This window comes from Echinops telfairi, unplaced genomic scaffold (genome assembly GCF_000313985.2).
Source record: "Echinops telfairi isolate 266 unplaced genomic scaffold, ASM31398v2 ScPeMD7_23;HRSCAF=83, whole genome shotgun sequence".
NCBI lineage: Eukaryota > Metazoa > Chordata > Mammalia > Afrosoricida > Tenrecidae > Echinops > Echinops telfairi.
Window position 1 is genome coordinate 53,683,112 of NW_022103920.1, and position 19,013 is coordinate 53,702,124.

The 19,013-nt window shown below is 39.1% G+C and overlaps 1 protein-coding gene across 1 annotated transcript in view; it reads right to left on the minus strand.

Annotated features, from left to right (window-relative positions):
* ABCB4 (ATP binding cassette subfamily B member 4) overlaps positions 1-19,013 on the minus strand; it is a 96,004-nt gene that overhangs the window by 67,161 nt on the left and 9,830 nt on the right. The window contains exons 5-10 of the mRNA XM_013004650.2: positions 12,222-12,279; positions 11,119-11,310; positions 8,589-8,760; positions 7,449-7,573; positions 4,769-4,940; positions 2,225-2,338 (exon numbers count right to left, since the gene is read on the minus strand). Coding sequence (XP_012860104.1) covers positions 2,225-2,338; positions 4,769-4,940; positions 7,449-7,573; positions 8,589-8,760; positions 11,119-11,310; positions 12,222-12,279 — 833 coding nt within the window. The remainder of the gene's footprint in view (positions 1-2,224; positions 2,339-4,768; positions 4,941-7,448; positions 7,574-8,588; positions 8,761-11,118; positions 11,311-12,221; positions 12,280-19,013) is intronic.

Below are 19,013 nucleotides of genomic sequence, written 5' to 3' on the forward strand. Positions count from 1 at the left end.
GCACCTTAATCCTCAAAGTGACCCCATTGCTCTTTAAAATCTTTAAAAGGTCCTGGGAAGAGGTTTGTCCAGTGCATATGTAGTTCCATTTCTTCACTGCTGCTTCCATGAGCATTGTTTGTGGATCAGAGCAAACAGAATCCTCAACAGCTTCGATGTTTTCTCCTTTTACCATCATGTGGCCTCTTGGTCCAGTTGTGAAGATTTGTTTTCTGACCCTTGAGTTGGAAGCTGCAATGAAAGCTGTCGTCTTTTCTCTTCCTCAGTAAGTGCTGCCAGTCTTCCTCACTGCCAGCAAGGAGCCTGTTGTTAATGAGCCTTCCTCAATTCTATTGCCACATTCTTCTTTGTATACTCCAATTTCTTGGACTATTTTCTCAGAATACAGATCAAATCGTTAAGATGAAAGGATACAACCCTAGCACACATACTTTACACCACGCAGTATTGCCTGTTCTGTGTGAACAATTGCCTCGTTCATGTGCGGTACCTGTGTGAGCACAATTCCGTTTTCTCATCGCTATCCACAGTGATGGATAGTTACAATCCACAGAATCAAAACCTCTGTATAGTCGATTTTTAAAAGGTAGACATATTTATGGTATTCTATGCTTTTATCCAAGATCTACCTGACATCATTAATGATACCTCTCATTCAATGTCCCCTTTTGAATAAAGCTTCAACTTCTAGCAGCTCTCTGTTGATGTACTGCTGCAGTCATTTTTGAATTATCTTTAGCAAAGTTTTACTTGTATGTGATATTAATCATACTGTTGGATAATTCCCCCATTCGTTTGGGTCACCTTTCTTTGGAATGTGCACAAATATAGATCTCTTCCAGTTGGTTGGCCAGGTAGCTGCGTTCCAAATTGGTATTTCATCAAGTCCTGGAGTCAGTGTAGCTTGGACTCCCTTCAGTACCATTTCATCTTCATCTTACGCTCTCGCATCAACGGCTTGAATGTTGATCAGTTCTTTTGGTTACAAGGACACTGTGTATTCTTCTATCTTCTTTGGATACTTCCTCCATCATTCAGTAGTTGACCTAGAGAACCTTTCAATATTATAATTTGATGCCTGATTTTTTTCTTCTGTTCTTTCACCTTGAGATATGCTGAGCACATTCTTCCCTTTGCCGTTGTAACTCCAGGTCTTTGAACATTTCATCAGAACAGTTTACTATGTCTTCTTGAGCTGCCTTTTGACATTTTCTGTTCAGGCCTTTTACTTGATCATTTCTTCCCTTTGCTTTAGCCACTCTACATTCTAAAGCAAATTTAAGAATCTCTTCTGATATCCTCTGTGGTCTTTTATTTCTTGTCCTTTTAAATGACCTTTTGCTTTTTTTCATGTATGGTGTTCTTTGGTCATTAGAATGCAATGCATCAAATCTGTTCTTGACACACTCTTAAGTCAGGTGGGATAAACGTGAAATTGTATTTTGGGTTTGTTTTTTGTTTTTTTGCAAGCTTATTTTCATTTTCTTCACTTTTCAACCTGTACTTGCGTATGAGCAATTTAAGAGACTGTAAGTGAAAGAAGCGATAAGTGCAGGAAGCAATGCATCTGACTTCAGCATGCCATTTCTAGTGAAGGCCCTCTCCTGTGCACTCTGGGGAAAATCCCTGTCTCCTTTTAACATCTGTGGTGAAGATTAATTTCTGAATCTCCATGTGTTTGGGCATCAGTTTCCCCCAAAGTCGAGAAGGCTATCAGATATATAGGGATCCTGGGCCCAAAGGACATGCTCCATTCTGAGCTCTTCTTTCTTGGTGGTAGCAGAGCCTTCCCTCTCTGCTGGTTTCCCTCCCCCTTTGTCTCTTGTTAGATAAGAAGTGATACAGGCTACACCCCAGGGAAAATTCCCCTTACATCAGATCAGGTCAGGGCTGTGACTTGAGTTCAGGTGTTGCATCCCACCCTAAGCCAGTTATAAATGATTTGCTGATCACAACACTTGACATCATGTTTGTATCATTACATAACTGCTAAATCACTTCATTATAAGACAGCCAGTCCTCTAAGAATCATGGCTCAACAAACTTGGCACATATTTTGGGGGGACATAGTTCAATCCATGAGAAGGCATTTTGTCTCATCCACTATTAAGGAGGTCATTTGTTTAATTTTACAAAATTACATTGCATGTGATATGTAATCTAAAGGTAGATTTAATTATCCAAGCATCAAAGACTTTTGACGTTGAAATAATAAGTGACTTACATTATCAATTACATCAAAGATCACATAGGCCGCTCCTCTCGCATTGGCAAAAGCATCAATACAAGGAGCAGCCTGGCCAACACTGAAAGCTCCGATTAGGATTGAAAAAAAGACCTGAGGGAAGGAACATGGGAAAGAACAGTCAGTCACATTCTGGCACCTCTATTACATAAAATATGAGGGAGTACATCCCCCCCCCCCAAAGTAGAATTTTTTTCAAAGCTATCTTTTCAATTTTTTACAAAACAACCATATCACCATTACACTTAATATATTTGTCAAATATGTGATTCCATTCTTGGCAACATTTTTCAAATTCATCTGTTTGGATGGCTGACAGCACCTCCCTCATTTTTTTCTTCACTTCTTCTACATCGTCAAATTGGTGTCCTTTCACCTCCCTCTCCATTTGCAGAAACAAAAAGAAGTTGCATTGGATGAGGTCAGATGAGTAAGGTGTGTGGGACAAGAAAGGCATGTGTTGTTGTTGTTTTTTTCCCCCAAAACTGGCTTCACTGAGATGGCTGAGTGAGCAGTTGCATTGTCATGGTGGCAAAACCAGTCCTCCATCTGCCACAAATCAGGCCTTTTTTGTTGCACACTGTTATGCAATCTTTTCAGAACCTCTAAATAGAAAGCTTGATTAACAGTCTGACCTGGTAGAATAAACTCCCAATGCACTAAGAGTTGACATTTTCATCTGTTTGGGAAGTTGACAGACGTCCAAAATGAGACTTATCAATTGATTGACATTTCACTCTTTTTAAAATGAAAAAACCATTCATACACTTGAGTTTTTCACTTAGCACTGTTCTCGTAAGCTGTTTCTGCAGCTTTTTACACGAGCAGGAAACAAAATTTCACAGCCACATGCTGTTCTCTTAAATCAGCCATCACAAAATAAGAGGTTTGAGCAAAACTGTTTTTATGAAAAAATTCACTGTGACCAGAGAGAACCTTCCCAGACAATGCCACTGGATGCACGAACTCAGAGCGAGTTGCTTGACGCTCGCCCAGCGGGGAAAATGCGTACTATGAAAGCTCCCATCCAGCAGAGCTTTTTTCCATTTTGGGTGAGGGAATCCCTCACATGATTTGCTTAGAATCAAGGATTGAGTTCACACTTTTTCTTTTAAACAAAGTTTGTAAAACAATAAAATGTATGAGCCTAAAGTAGCACTTAATTACACAAATGGGTTTTGCCAACCTCAAAACTATTTCCCATTTCTAGTTTGCCAAACTATTTGTTGCTCTTCCCTTGGACTTAGATTAAAAAAGATCTTTTTCAAATATATTTTTTTGACTCTGAAGATAATGCCAACAGAGGGAAAACTTTTTCCAACCATACTATTATTTCACCTGGTATGATTTTTTTTCTCTAACAGTACAAGGAAGTAAAGAGAATATTCAAGATGAAACAAGGTGGGTATCTGGATTCTAGATTCTAACCCACTGCCATCAAGCCAAATCCAACTCATAATGATGCTATGTAGGGTATCTGAAACTTTAATCTTCATGGGAATAGTCTCATTTTTCTCCCACACAGTAGCTGGTAGGTTTGACCCACTGACCTAGTGGTTGGTTATGGATTGTGCTGATTTTCACTGACATGAGAAGATTGTCACAAACTATTGTTAGTTTCTTAGAGCTTTAACAGGTAGACATAATATGATACCAGTTTTGAAACAACTTCAACAACAATAGCAAAAGCCTGTATTTGCATATATAGAAAATTGTTGCATATTAATGAATGTGGAGGATGTGCCCCAATTAGCACTAGATATATATGAATGATTAGGTTATAAATAATTCTAGTTTCAAAACTTTTGTATTCTAATCCCATGTTCAATGAATATATGTCATTTTTACCATTACAAAATGAATATATTCTCTTTGAAATAGTAAACAAATTAACATCAACCATTCAAAATAACTTCTCATCTTATATTTCAGATACCGAATAGTTTATATGAGGAGTCTTAATGGCATAGTGTGCTCCCTGCTGGACTGCTAACTGAAAGGTCAGTAGTTTGAAACCACTTGCTGTTCCGTGGGAGAAAGACGAGGCTTTCTACTCCTGTAAGGATTTACAGTCGCTGACACTATAGGTTCACCATCAGTCTGAATTGACTCAATGACAGTTAGTTTGGTTTGGGAATGTTTTATATTAAGTGAATTTGACATTCATGCATACAGTGATTTATCTAAAACACTAATGTCTCTTTTATGTAACTCAACAACAATAGAATGAAGATGCTGGTAATTCATAGTCATTCTTCATAAATTCATTCCATTTTAATTTCCATTTGTATTATATATATCAACTGGTCTACTAACATGCTATTTTCTTCTCCCTACTCATAATTTTGACTTGTATCTTCAAGGCCAGTTTTGCCTATGGGATGAAAACAGAGTCACCGAAATACAAAAGCCGATAACCATAACTCACCTTTTTTGGCAAAGGAGGGACATAAGGAAAGAAAGGGTCGATGAAATAATAGCATTTTCGAGTTTTTTTTCATAAATACTGAGAACATTACTTACTGTCATTGCATTTCCAATAGTATACTCTCTTGATATAACCAGAGTGGATCCATACCAGAAGGCCAATGCATACGATGCATATATTAACAGGAAGGCAATGCCCATTGAGATATTTGCCGAAATCGCTTTCTTAATTCCGATCTTTTTAGCGTTTTCTAAATGTTTCTGATACCTACCAGAAAGCAAAAGGAGAAACATTATAATATGAGTAATAATCCACAGTCTGTGCCCTACTCACCTCCCACATAGTTGGAGGTTTAAGGAACAAAACCATGAAGGCAATTAACCCCTGATGAGAGCCAGCCTCTTGGGAATTAAACCAATTCAGGATCAGCCAGGACCAGAAGCATTCTGAGCCTTCCCTTCACTGGCCTGGACCCTCTTCCATACAACCAAGGTTTCCCTGCCATTCCAAACTGAATTCTAATCCTGGGGGCATGGAATGGCATTGCCTCATCTTAACGGACAGCATCATAAATCATGGTAAATAAAGTGAAAGGAGAGAAATAAAGCCAACCAAGAATGGTACTGAAATGAAAGTATGTTCTGGGCTTTCTAACAGCTCATTTTCTCTCTTCTAGAAGAAAAAAACAAATCCTCCCTCTACTGCCCCTGCAGTTGAGAAACAGGTATTTTGCATGTTCTTGTGCATGAACTTTGGATTATCTCTCTATTTTTAATTGGGCTGACCTTCAATGGTCAAGCCAGAGAACAATGTTATAAAATGGTCCCTGCTTATGGTTTCTTACTCAGTTTTCCAAGAGTTTAACTTTACATTTGTAAAATGGAGCTAATGATGCCTACCTCGCAAAATAATCATGAGGTTGGTAAACACAGAAAGTAATTCATATAGCACTTGCTATATAATTGGCAAAACCTGATTATTCCTATTCCTATTGTTATTACTATTATTGTGCTGGAATTTCATCTCTCCCTGAGATTTTTTTTCTCATTGTAGTATCTTTTTTTTTTAGTAGTAATTCAAATTCATATTACTGGTTTTTTGGATTTGATGTAATGATACAAAAATGTCTAGAATGTTTCCATTAAATTACAACAGTTTTTACACCAAATCTTATCTTTCTTGCTAGGCTTTGAGAGTATAAAGTTTAATTTTGGGAGTATAAAATTTAACTTTGGCTTTCTGAGATTAAAAATAACAACAACAATGAATAAACAATGAGACTTTTGAGAAAACATCACACAATTAGGGTGCTTCTGTTTCTAACTAAATAAACCAACAGCATGACTTAAAAAAAATTTTAACCAAATGAAGCATGAGAATGTAGTTTGAAAGAAAAGAATGTTGCCACCAAAACAAGTCTAACTTTTAATCACTGAAAGCACCCAACTCTTTAGGAAACTTTCCTCATATGTGGGTGCTTCGCCTCCTCAGCAGAGCTGAGTCTCCGGGATAAAGCCAGCATGCCTCGTCTAGGACTGTGCTCACGGCTGTGTGGCTGGGCCTCAAGGCCCTCACAGGAAGAGCGACATCTGCCCCAATGCGACACCAGGGTCCAGTGAGAGTGGTGGGCATGCTGTAATTACCTTCACTTAGGCGGCTCGCTTACCGCGGCTAACGGAGCAGCACTGATTACACTGACATCCTGAGGTCCAACTGAGGGTTAGTGTCTGTATGGACTATTGTGTACAGGAAGCAGCAGTGAGAGAGAAAAAAGGAAGAGGTTAGAGAACTGTGAACATGTTGGTTTTGAAGAGGTCTTCGGGAATAGAAAAATGAAAAATAGAAAACAAGATGGAAGGGATTAGGGAAACTGTTTTTACTGCTGTAGAATTTCTAGAGAAAAATGTTTATTTCAAAGAGTTGTGGGAACTAGGGGTATCAATGAAGTGCGAAAGAAGACACTTTACATGGAGTCAAACGTCAAGTTTATCAGGGGACGTTATTCTTTAAAGAAAGCAGGTTGGGGACATTTAAGTAGAGTGGCCTTTAATCATGGGAATTTGTTTTGGCATTTAGGTTTCTGAATATCAAGTTTCTTTCAAGCAAGCATATTTGATTGGGAATCCACAATTCAGGGGTGAACTTGAATGAGAAAAATTTGCATACACACTTATTTTTCACTACCCCATCTAAAGTTGTGTATCCCTTTTAATTATCATTCACTACTACAAATGCAGTATTAGTAATAACTGATGTTGCTGTTCATTGAAATCCAAGATTTTTTTTTAAATAAAAATTTTTATAGTTATCTTGAGGTGCCTTTTACCTACACCCCTAGTTTGAAATTAATATTGTTATTAGACTGACAGCTAGACATTATTCTTGAATAGGTTAATAGCAGAGGTGTGTGTCTGCTATATCACCTATCTCTTCTAGCTACCATTTTAAAATAGTTTGATAGCTGTACATCAATATTACAGTTTTTCTTTTAAAATATTATGTATTTATTTTATACATTTAAAAACATTTTTCTAAGAAGTGAGTCCATAGGCTACATGAAACTGTCAAAGGAGTCCATGACACAAGAAAAGTTAAGAACTTTTAGTTTGGGACCTGACTTCCATTACAATCTAGCCATCAGTAAGGGTGTAATGTTTTGCGAGGTAGAAGTTAACCCTAAAAGAGAAATAAAATAATAACACATACCACAAAATAAAGACCGACCCAAATGTAAAAGTAAGTTCTTTGAATTAGTGGGAAAAGAATCATCCGGACCTTTCTAGCTCCTTTTTCTGTCCCCCGAAAGCGATCACAGTCCTGATTGCCCCCAGAGCCTCTTCGGCCACGGCTCCTGCTTTTGCATAGGCAGCCAGCTCTTTGTCAGTGAACGCGGAGAGGATCTGGAAAGAAGAATCAGGCATGAATTCAGACGTGGAAAAAAGGTAAACTTTTCTCTTAGATCTATGCTTTCTCCCCAAACCGTATCCTTATCCAAATGTTGACGTCATGTGGCAAATGGCACTCAAGGACCTGATCCCATGGCTACTCTGACCTCAGACAGAGGTGAGCCCCATCTGTTTTGGTGATATACTTGTCAGAGAGCAGCGGGGGGGAAGACAACCAAACATATGACTCTAAACTGCATTTCTGAGAAGTGTCAAGTTCCACATCTACTTTTTTCCCTCTGTTGCTTGTTGCTTTCCGTACTGCTTTGAAAGGCGATTTATTCACCACCCTTTCTTTATCGTGTGATGATTTTTAACTACTAAGAACACAAGACTTCCAGGTCCACTCATGGGCATTCTACTGAAGGCTGAAGGACGTGTCACAGCAGATGGCAATGGAAAAATCAAACAAAGGAGATACAAACATTTCTCTCAGTAAGTGATCACCCCCACAATGAGCCAAAAATGCCAGTGAAATTTCTCAACTCTGTAGCATTGGCTAAAGTAGAGCGGGTTATGTGTATTGCACTGCAGAACAAAACTGGCAGAGTGCCATCTATCTGTCAAAGTAACTGTGAAGAATTGATATAAAAATACAGTCTTTAAAAAGTTAATATTGACTCCTGGAATAATGTGGACAAATGATACTTAAAAAGCACATTTCCTTGAATAAGGACATAACCACATAGGCAACTTAAACAACTTCATCAGAAATTTGACTCACAGAAATAAAAGCAGTACAAAAAATATAAAAACAAAAGAAACCCTGTAACTGAGGTGCAAACTGTGACATTTTGAATCACATTAGAAATCAATTTATTAAGACATCGCCATATTAACAACCTGCTTTCAAGTGATAAACCTAGAGACCTAGAGGAGTACACATAGCAGCATCTCGCATATTAAAAAGAAGTCCATAGGCATGAAAGGCCCAGGTTAAGACACACGCAATGGTCTAGGCTTCACATACCTTTGCCCAAACTGCTGCAGAGAGTCCCAGGATAGGGCTGATGGCCATTATCACAAGGGTGAGCTTCCATCCTCTGATGAACCCCACTATGAATCCTGCAAAAAACGTGGCTACTGCTTGAAAGAACATTCCAACCTTGTCACCAATTCCTTCACTGATTTTGGAGATGTCACTAAAAAAGATCACACCTAGGTGGTTACAGGCAGGAGGCGTTCGGTTAGGAAGGTGAAGTAGACATCTAACAAACAGACACCTCACAAACAGACAGGCAGCACTTGTTGGCACTCATGGATGCCTCTCTGAGTTCAGCCTTTTGAAGGACAGTTCCTCCTCTAAATACTGCACACAGGAAGACATTCAGGATTAACTCATGTTTCTAAGAAATTAATATCACTGAAGGGGATACTACGAAGTCGGCTAATCCTATAAGGAAGCACTAACGTTTTCGTGTACAGCTGCATTTGTCTAAAGGCAAGAGGTGAGGCGGCTATGGGCAACAATAAGAGGAAAGCACAGCTTGTTTCTACCCGTGTCTCTGTTCTCAACACAGTCCTTTTGCAATACCAAAGCCCAGAGAATCTTTGAAAACAGAGGTTTGAACAAGTTTCGCTCAGGCTTAGAAACTTCTAATAGCTGCTCAACCCCATCTAACTCCCAAGAGCTACTCATTTCATTCAGATTTAAAGCTAAAGCTCCTAGCTGGTTTTTAGGTGGCCTTGGGTTAGTTCAGACTCACACTGATCATCTGTACATCAGAAAGAAACACTGCCTGGTTCTCCACTGTCCTCTTAGTTTTTATAGTTGAGTGCATTGTTGCAGCCACGGTCTGAATTCATCGAGTCTGTTTTCCTCTTTTTTTGCCACTCCTCTGTTTTACCAAGCACAATGTCCTTTTCCAGGGACTGGTGTGCCCTGATACCAAGCCCAAGGTACTTGAGAGGAAGCCTGACCATTCTCACGTCTAAGGAGCATTTTGGCTGGACTTCTCCCAAGACAAATTTGTTTGTTCTTCTAAGGTGCTTTCAAAATTCTTTGGCAATGCCATAATTCAAATGCATCAATTCTTTTTCAGTCAACTTATTCACTGTCTAACTTTCACATGCATATGAGACAATTATAAGCATCGTGCTTTGGGCAGATGTACCAAGTGAAATTCTTACTCTTCAACACTTGAAAGAGGTCGTGAGCAGCGGATTTGCCCAATGTTTGATTTCTTGGCTGCTACTTCTCTGACCACTGATTGTGGATCCAAGCAAAACGAAATCCTTAACAACTTCAATCTTTTCTCTGTTTACTATGATGTTCTCTAATTGTGGATCCAAGCAAAACAAAATCCTTAACAACTTCAATCTTTTCTCTGTTTACTATGATGTTCTCTATGGTCCAGTTGGGAAGACTATCAGCCGAAAGCCAATGGTTTAAAGTAACCCTCTACTTGCTCCATGGGAGAGAAATAAACCCACCTGGTCCTGTAAAGATTTACAGCCCGGGGAACTATGCATCGGGTCATTATGAGTAGACTCAACTTGACAGCAAGGTGTTTGGTTTATCAATGCCTCTAAAGCCCAACGAACTCTGGCCTTCTCTCCTTTTTTACTTCATCTTTTCACTCTGCTCTTACCAGTACTCCCTAGACCAGCAGTTCTAGGTCGCGGCCCCTTTGGGGTCGAACGACACTTTCACAGGGGTCACCCGATTCATAGCAGTAGCAAAATGACAGTGATGAAGTGGCAACGAAAATAATTTTACGGTTAGGGGGTCACCACCACATGAGGAACTGTATTAAAGGGTCGCAGCATTAGGAAGGTTGAGAACCACCGTCCTAGACACCCCCAGCCCTACTTTAGGTTCTCTGCACAGGCTGAAGGCCTGCCTGTAATGTTGTCCCATAGGTTGTTTTTACTGCCTTCAAAATGTTCTTCAATTTATTCAACTGCCATCTTCACAACAATCTCCTAATTTTAATCTGCAACCCTCTGATCATTCACAATATCTCTTACCTGTTCCACTTGCTATTTTGCCCATGAATTTATTGTTTAGCATGTACTATAAAGTTGTTATTTATTCCACTTATTGTTTGTCATCTATCACCCTCTGCTGGAATGTAAGCACTAAGCATGTAGAGATCCTTACTTTATTCCCTCATATATCACAAGCATGGAGAACAGTCCATGGCACAAAATAGACCCTATTGAATAAGCAAAGATTTAATGATTACTAAGGCAAGTCTCTTTGCAAATCCATTCCATCACTTTTCCATCCACTCAACCATGTTTATTGGACATCTAGCACATGCCAGGCCTCGTGATAAGAGCCTTGAGAGAGATACATGCATGAGTCCTCAAATCTACTACATACTGGGAAGAAAAGTGAAGAAATATGGAAAATATCCTAGGCCTTAAATGCTTCTAGAAATGGCCCTAGATGATCTATTCCATATACATGTCAAATGCTTACACTATCTTTTCTTTACATTTTCATAGAGTGGTTGATTTTTTTTCACGGAAGTGTGAATTAGCAATACACTTACTCTGTCAGCCGTGTGTTGAGCTCTGTGGTGTCTTTGATATCAAACCAGCCTATTTCCTGTTGTAGAATGGCATGAAAAAATTTGTGCCTGATTTTCTTAATTTGTCGGCCAGCTGCCAAAGTCCAAAATGAAACTTGAATGTAGGCAGCCACGAGAACTGCAGCACCTAAGCCTGAGTAGTAATAGGCATACCTGGGGGGAAAGGAAAGGCTCTATCAATTACTATCCTTTATTCATGTCTTTCCGGAGGACTAATCAGTCTTCTGAACGGATCACACAGACTATGTAGAGTATTAGGTCAAATAAACATTTCAATAATGTTGTTTTCTTAAATTATAAGAAAATGAATTCCATGATGCCAAATCTATGTGGACTAGCAGCCAATGTAAGCAGATCAATTTTTGTGGTAACTGAAAAGGTTATTAGTAATTCATTTTTTTACTGATATTGACAATCTATATATAATTTAAATCACTATTATTAATTTGCTACACTAGCACACCTTATACTAATGAAAAAAATTCATTCCTATTCAACATACTGCACATGTGGAAGCAAACAAATCCAGTATGAAATATGATTAATTGCTATAACTCTTTCCATATTGCTTACACAAATAACAACAACAACAACACACCTCTTCCTATTTGGCAGAATTTGAAAAAAATTAAAGTATTACACTAAAATAATAGGAATTCAAACCAGTTTGGGGTGAAGGCTTATCCAAATTAGCAGCAAATTAGTACTCTTAAAAATAACAAAAACACTTTTCAGTACTTTCAAATGTATTTCTCACATAATTTTACAAACTGTTTCTAGATGAGGACTCTCAGGCTCCTCCCACATAAAGACGGTATGTGTGCTCAACTCAGTCACCGTCACTAATGGTGCATAAACATGGTGTAGCTGGCTTTTGAGGTTTACATAAAGGAGGCTGAGAAAATGAGGAAATGTCTTTTTTAAATGCCTTAAACTGTTGGATCAATTGACAAAATCGAAGTCTACATGTAGATTAGAAGAACAGGATTGTATCAATATTAAATTTTTTGGTGTTGATGACAACATCATAAAGATAGATAGATAGATAGAGCTTAGCCAATTACCTAGTCATTTCTTCTTCCAGAATTATGCCTGGATTTAACAGCGACAATGAGAAATTCACTAGATAGATACAAAATAAAACAAGTATAAAATTTTAAAGCTGAACAATTAATAGACATCACAAGATCTTACAAATCTGTTAAGAATTTAAACATATGAAAGCTAGAAGAAGCGACAGTAAAGCTTAAGAAAACCTCCTCTTCTCTTTCATAAGCATTTGTACCCTCTCAGTTGCTGAAGGAGGAGGAAAAGGGGAGTCAAAAGGCTTACAAAAGGCAGCGGGAGAAGAAAAGGGTCAAAATAGAAGACATTGCTTCAGTGCCACCTCACAGCCACAAGGCAGTTCTGACTCACAGCAAGCCTTCAGGGCAGGCACAACCCACCCCTCTGGGTTTCCTAGGCTGTCAGTCTTCACCAGAACAGAAGGGCTCCTCTTTCTCCCAAAGAGTGGCTAATGGTTTCTGACTGCTGACCTTGTGACTACCAGCCCAACACACAATATACCATGCAACCACGGCTTTACCACGTTCTGGTATTTTAAAAACTCAAAACTAAACTCACTGTCACCAAGTCAAGTTCGTCTCATGAAGACTCTGTAGGACAGAGCAGAACTGCCCCTGTGGGTTTCTGAGACTGCCAAACATGCAGGAGTAGAAAACGTCATCTGTCTCCTTGGTATTTTAGAAGGAGTGGTAATGGGAAGGAAAAATATTGTCTATTAATTTGAGCTAATTTAATTAAAATGTCAATGTGCATTTACTGTGTCATGTGTTGATTTTAAACTGATAATATTTATCAGTTTAAACTGATATACATTACAATATTTGACAATTCAAAAATTTTAAATGTATAATTTTATGATATCAACTATCATATGCAACCATTGCCCATAATCAATGTCACATTTCCACCACCATAAACATTTGCTGCTTCCTAAACAGTGGGTTTTAATAATCATTAACATTATCAAGCATTTCTTATGTGATGGGCACTATGCTGAGCACTTTGTTTGGATTAACTCATCTAAGGTTCACAACAACTCTATGAGGTTGGACTATTACATACATTTCCATTTTATAGAGGAGGAAATGGGCACAAAGAGGTAAAATAATTTACCAAAGTCTATCATTAATCAAGTAGAATGTTGGCCAAGATAGTTTGGCCTGTGTCTTCTGCCCACTATACTCTTACCAACAATTTATATAGTAATGGTTTGTTTTCATGTTTTTGAAAGCATAAACTGAGAAAAATCAGAAGAAAACAGTAGGCAGCTACTGCATTCAGAAAGCAATATGATCAATTTTATCACAGCATTGTTGAGAAAGCATACAGGACAGGCATTTCCTATTTACCATGATTCCAGAAGAGAAATCGATTTATCTTTGTGCCTTTACCATATGTAAATAGCCCAAGGATCATGGATGCTGTGGACTTTCTCAAAGATAAGGTTGAAATTTATTTAAAACTCCAACTACAGTCAGGATCAATTACCTGGCACATTGCCCCGATTATATCTTCTACTGATGTTCTATCAGTTATCAGATCCTTGTGAAAGCATTTGTGTTTTACTTTTGTTCCTATCTGTTTAGTTCTGTGTGCTCATTCCCCACCTGAGGTCCTAAACATAACACCTTCGATATGTCAAATTGGAACTGTGTTTGGAACTAGAGGCTCAAAAGCTGTCTTAAAGTGGTGGCATTTGCAAACTTCATCGCTCTAAGCTTCGGCAAATCTCTAGATGCATGTGTACGGGGTCTCCCGTCTGCTCTTCCCTCAAGTCACTCCCCCAGTTCCTGAATATAGAAGTTAGGTGAAATATTAAATGACTTATAATCGCCTCCAATGCCTACTCAGACTTTCTAACTCTCTCAATAAGAATATCATAACCCAGATGGAAACTGTCCTAGAAAATAAGACTCTATGGGCATTCTGAATGTAACCTACTGCTTTCCGGGGTCTCAACTCAAGAATGGAAATTGAGTCTGAGGTCAGCATCTTGGAGCACCAGAGCATCTCAGGAAACCAAGTGCTTTTGCTGCCTGGGGCCAGTTTCAATCCGTGCATTCTCAAAGAGACAGGGAATCCTAGAGCTGGGAAGAGCGCTGACTTGGTCTTCAAAGATAATGCCGACTATTCTTTAATCTCATAAATAGCTTCCAAGCAAACATTTAACCCTGGCTGTCTGTTAGTATCACAGGGGGAACCGAAATAAACCAAGAGACCCAAGATCTAGCTGCTCTGGACCAATAAGATATAAACCTCTGAGCTGGAGTGGTTTCATTGCTACCATCTCACAGCGATCTTCTCTAATGTTCACTGATCACTTACTGCATTCTAGCGCTTTATATCAATCAGGAAGAATAAAATTACTCTTCAAAGCACCGTGAGGATTGTAGGGGTTAAGTAACTTGCCCAGGATGAGTGAAGGATCAGTAGGTGTACAAATTGGGAAACATATTCTTGATTATCAATTTTAAATCTCAGAGTAAATCAATGCCTCTTGATTCTGCTTAAGGCTTCTTTTATCATGCTATTCAGCATGAAACAAAGAGCTGGTGTCTGTCCGGTCTGCTTAGACAGCACGGGCAGTTGACTAAGGTAACCCAGGGCTCAAAACAGCCTTTCCCTTCAACCACTAAGCAATACAAGGGCATCCAAGGTCCAGGGAGTTTGTCACAGAATTTTCTAGTTTTATGATCACACAGATTGAGCATAAATGACATCCTAAGACTGCAGAAAAAGAGCTGGTTTCCGCTAACGCTGTTCTTAAAATCTAGATGCAGCATGTTTTGTGCATCGTTTCTGTGCAGCTGAGTCATTGTGGGGGAACAATCCTGTCATCATCTAGCTTTAGCCTGTTGACAAGGACAGGCTCTGTTTACAGTGACAAGTCATTGTCAGACATCTTGTAATTTAAATATTCCCTTATTTCAAAATTCTCTTCTCATCCAGTTCGCATTAAATCTAAAACCAAACCCACGGTTCTAAAGGATGAACATTAAACACATCATCTCTATGAAATGCACCAGTGAGGGCAAGATATGACAAAATACCCATTTATAAACTATCAAGGGCTCATGTGGGAGGGGGGAACGGGGAGGGAGGGGAAAAATGAGGACCTAATGTCGGGGGTTTAAATGGAGAGAAAATGTTTTGAGAAATATGTACAAATGCGCTTTACACAATTGATGTGTGTATGGATTGGGATAACAGTTGTATGAGCCCCTAATAAAATGTTAAAATAAAAAAAAAAGAAAGAAAGAAATGCACCAGTGAGCTGAGCTCAGTGCTCTATCTGCTCCCAGCACCCATGCAGCTTTATGTTATTGTTTGTTTTTGTTTTTGTTTTTAATGATTCACTGGGCTCTCTGGATTTAGAGGGAGTATTCCGGACTCATAACACCCTGACAGGACAGAACTGAATTGCTCCACAGGATTTTTTTTTTTAACTGTGCAAATCACCTATTTATTCTGAGGAGCATCTGGTAGGTTCCAAGTGCCCACCTTTAAAGCAGCTGACTGCTTAGCCATGGTGTCACCAGCCAAGGGCACACAACAACAATGATGTTTTGTAAATATTTAATTTGCTCTAAACAGATAAGAGAATATTATTTTTACAAACTACCAAAGACTAGAAACTGAAATTCATAACATTTTAGAAACATCACATTATAGCCTTCCAAGCCAGCCAATAGGCCTAATGACAAATGTGGCTTTCAGGACTACAGTCTTTAATAAGAGTGTTTATAATTTGGGGATTTCTGAAACAAAATTAATTGGTCATTTTGCTGAGCGTCTCACTCCAGTAACGTAGGTCTATGAGTGACCTGCTTGTACCTTTCCCTGAGAGACCTTAAATTTGGCCTTGGACACAGCACATGACACCTGTCTGCCATATCCAGCTTCAAAGCCATTTGGTTGCCTAATTAAAAATAAGTTAAAAACAAGTAAACTCTTCCAAAGAAGAGAGTCGTGGAATTATTCTGGTGTTAGTAATAACAGAAACAGTACTGATGAAATTGGTCCAAAGTAAAATCAAATGTGTTAAGTGAATTTTGGTAATCTGACTTATTGTAGCCCTAAATTAACCCTTTTTCCATTGATATACTATTATGGGCATGACCCTACTTTAGATAGTCTCACATTTTAACATGTATTTGATCCACATTTCTTTTGAGACATCAAGGGTGATAAGTAGAAGATCATCTCACATTTCCTTCTCATCCCCTACCCCCAAAAACCACACGTTTTACTCCAATTTTACATTGATAACTTTTGCATTTTGGTTGCAAAACTCTGGTTGCAAGCAACTTATTTAAAACATTTTACAACTCACATGAACATTTTTTAAAGGCAAAAATAAAATAAAACTTGTTTTCTAGACCAAGCAATTTTTTCCCATTGGCAAGATAATGTAAATACTGTAGTTATAACTGTGGTTTCAATGGTAGAATGGCCTGGGTTTGAATTCTTCCCTAAAATTAACTAGCTGTGTGACTTTGAACAAGTCGATTATCCCTCAGTTTTCTCATATACTGCACAAGCTAATACTGCCAACTTCATAGGACTGCTTTGGGAAGAGATAAGTAAAATAGTGTATACAGAATGCTTAGCATAGGATCAGCACATGGTAAACATGAAAAATAATCTTATTATTGCTATTATTTTTATTATAAAGATAATCTTTTCAGAGTCAATAGTACCTTATAAACAATAAACACACTGTTTTTATAGGCACTTGTTTTATCCAAAGAATATTTACGCTGGATTCCTATAAGACATTAGTATTTATTAATATTTAGGCAGATTTCATTGTATAAACCAGGCAGGTATATTTTCTTAATTACACTTAAGACCTAAGATGCTGACTAATAGGAGGTTCTCTATTTGTAAACACTGAAATATTTACTAAGCATTCTGAATGAATGCTAACAAAGTGGTAGAGCACATTTGTGTTCAGGTGTCTCAGCGGGAAAGCCATCTTTCCTTTGCAGTTTTACGCCCCTTTCATATAATCATCCTTGCACCAACAACATTTCACTCCATTTCATCCAGCACAAGCCTGTAGGAGAAGCTGACCATTCAGGCTTGGAAGAAAAAGGACAGAACTTGCTTTTTCTGCTGAAATTGGCCAAAATAACTCTCTCTACTAAAGCATCAGAGGAGCGCTGGTGGTGTACTGGTTATGCATTGGGCTGCTAACCATAAGGTCAGCAGTTTGAAACCACAAAATGAGGCTATCTACTCCCATAAAGAGTTACTGTCTTGGAAATCCACAGAGGCAGTCCCACCCTGTCCCATAGTCATGATGAGTTGGCAGGACTCACGGCAGTGAGTGAGACTGAAACATCAATCTATACGATTGCCAGAGTCCATCTGATAGGTGGAACTAACTTATGAGATTCTTTGAGTCGTCAGTAATTTAATTGAAATTTAAATGGCCTTTATTTGAGGTTTCTGAGAATTCTGCAACACCCCTCGGGGCTTAATGGTTACATGTTAAGCTGCTAGCCATTAAGTCAGCAGTTTGAAACCAACAGCCGCTCTATGGGAGAAAGACAAGGCTTTCCACTCCCATAAAGAGTCATAGTCCCAGTCTTGCAAGATAGAATTTGAGTCATGGTAGTGGGAGCGGGGAGGAAACCTTTAGGAACTAGAGGAAGGTTGTATTTCTCATCATTGTTACATCGCACCCTGACTGGCTCATCTCCTCCCCGAGACCCCTCTGCAAGGGGATCTCCAGTGGCCTACTAATGGGCTTTGGATCTCCACTCCGCACTGCCCCCATCATTCACTATGGTGAGATTTTTTGTTCTGATGATGCCTTACACCTGATCCCTTCGACACCTCGTGGTTGCATAGGCTGGTGTGCTTCTTCCATGTGGGCTTTGTTGCTTCTGAGCTTGATGGCCGCTTGATTACCTTCAAGCCTTTAAGACCCCAGACGCTATACTTTTTGATAGCCGGGCACCATCAGCTTTCTTCACCACATTTGCTTATGCACCCATTTGTCTTCAGTGATCCGTTCGACACCCCGTGATCACACAGGTTGATATGTTGTTCCATGTGGGCTTTGTTGCTTCTGAGCTAGATGGCCGCTTGTTTACCTTCAAGCTTTTAAGACCCCAGACGCTATATCTTTTGATAGCCGGGCACCATCAGCTTTCTTCACCACATTTGCTTGTTCACCCACTTTGTCTTCAGCGGTTGTGTCGGGAAGGTGAGCATCATAGAATGCCAATTTAATATAAGAAAGTATTCTTGTGTTGAGGGAGTACTTGAGTGGAGGCCCAATGTCCTTCTGCTACCTTAATACTAAATCTATAAATGTAGGCTCATAGATCTTGCAAGACTGGCTAGACCAGAGGAGGTACACTGGTACAGATGGGAACTGAAACTACAGGGAATCCAGGGCGGATGAGCCCTACAGGACCAGTGGTGTGAGTGGCAAAACAGGGAGGGTAAAGGGAGAATGGGTAGGAAAGAGGGAACCGATTACATGTAACTGTGTGTGACCTCCTCCCTGGGGGACAGACAACCGAAAAGTGGATGAAGGGAGAAGTCGGACAGGGCAAGATATGACAAAATACCCATTTATAAACTATCAAGGGCTCATGTGGGAGTTGGGAGCGGGGAGGGAGGGGAAAAATGAGGACCTAATGTCGGGGGTTTAAATGGAGAGAAAATGTTTTGAGAAATGATGTACAAATACGCTTTACATAATTGATGTGTGTATGGATTGGGATAACAGTTGTATGAGCCCCTAATAAAATGTTTAAAAAATAAAAATTAAA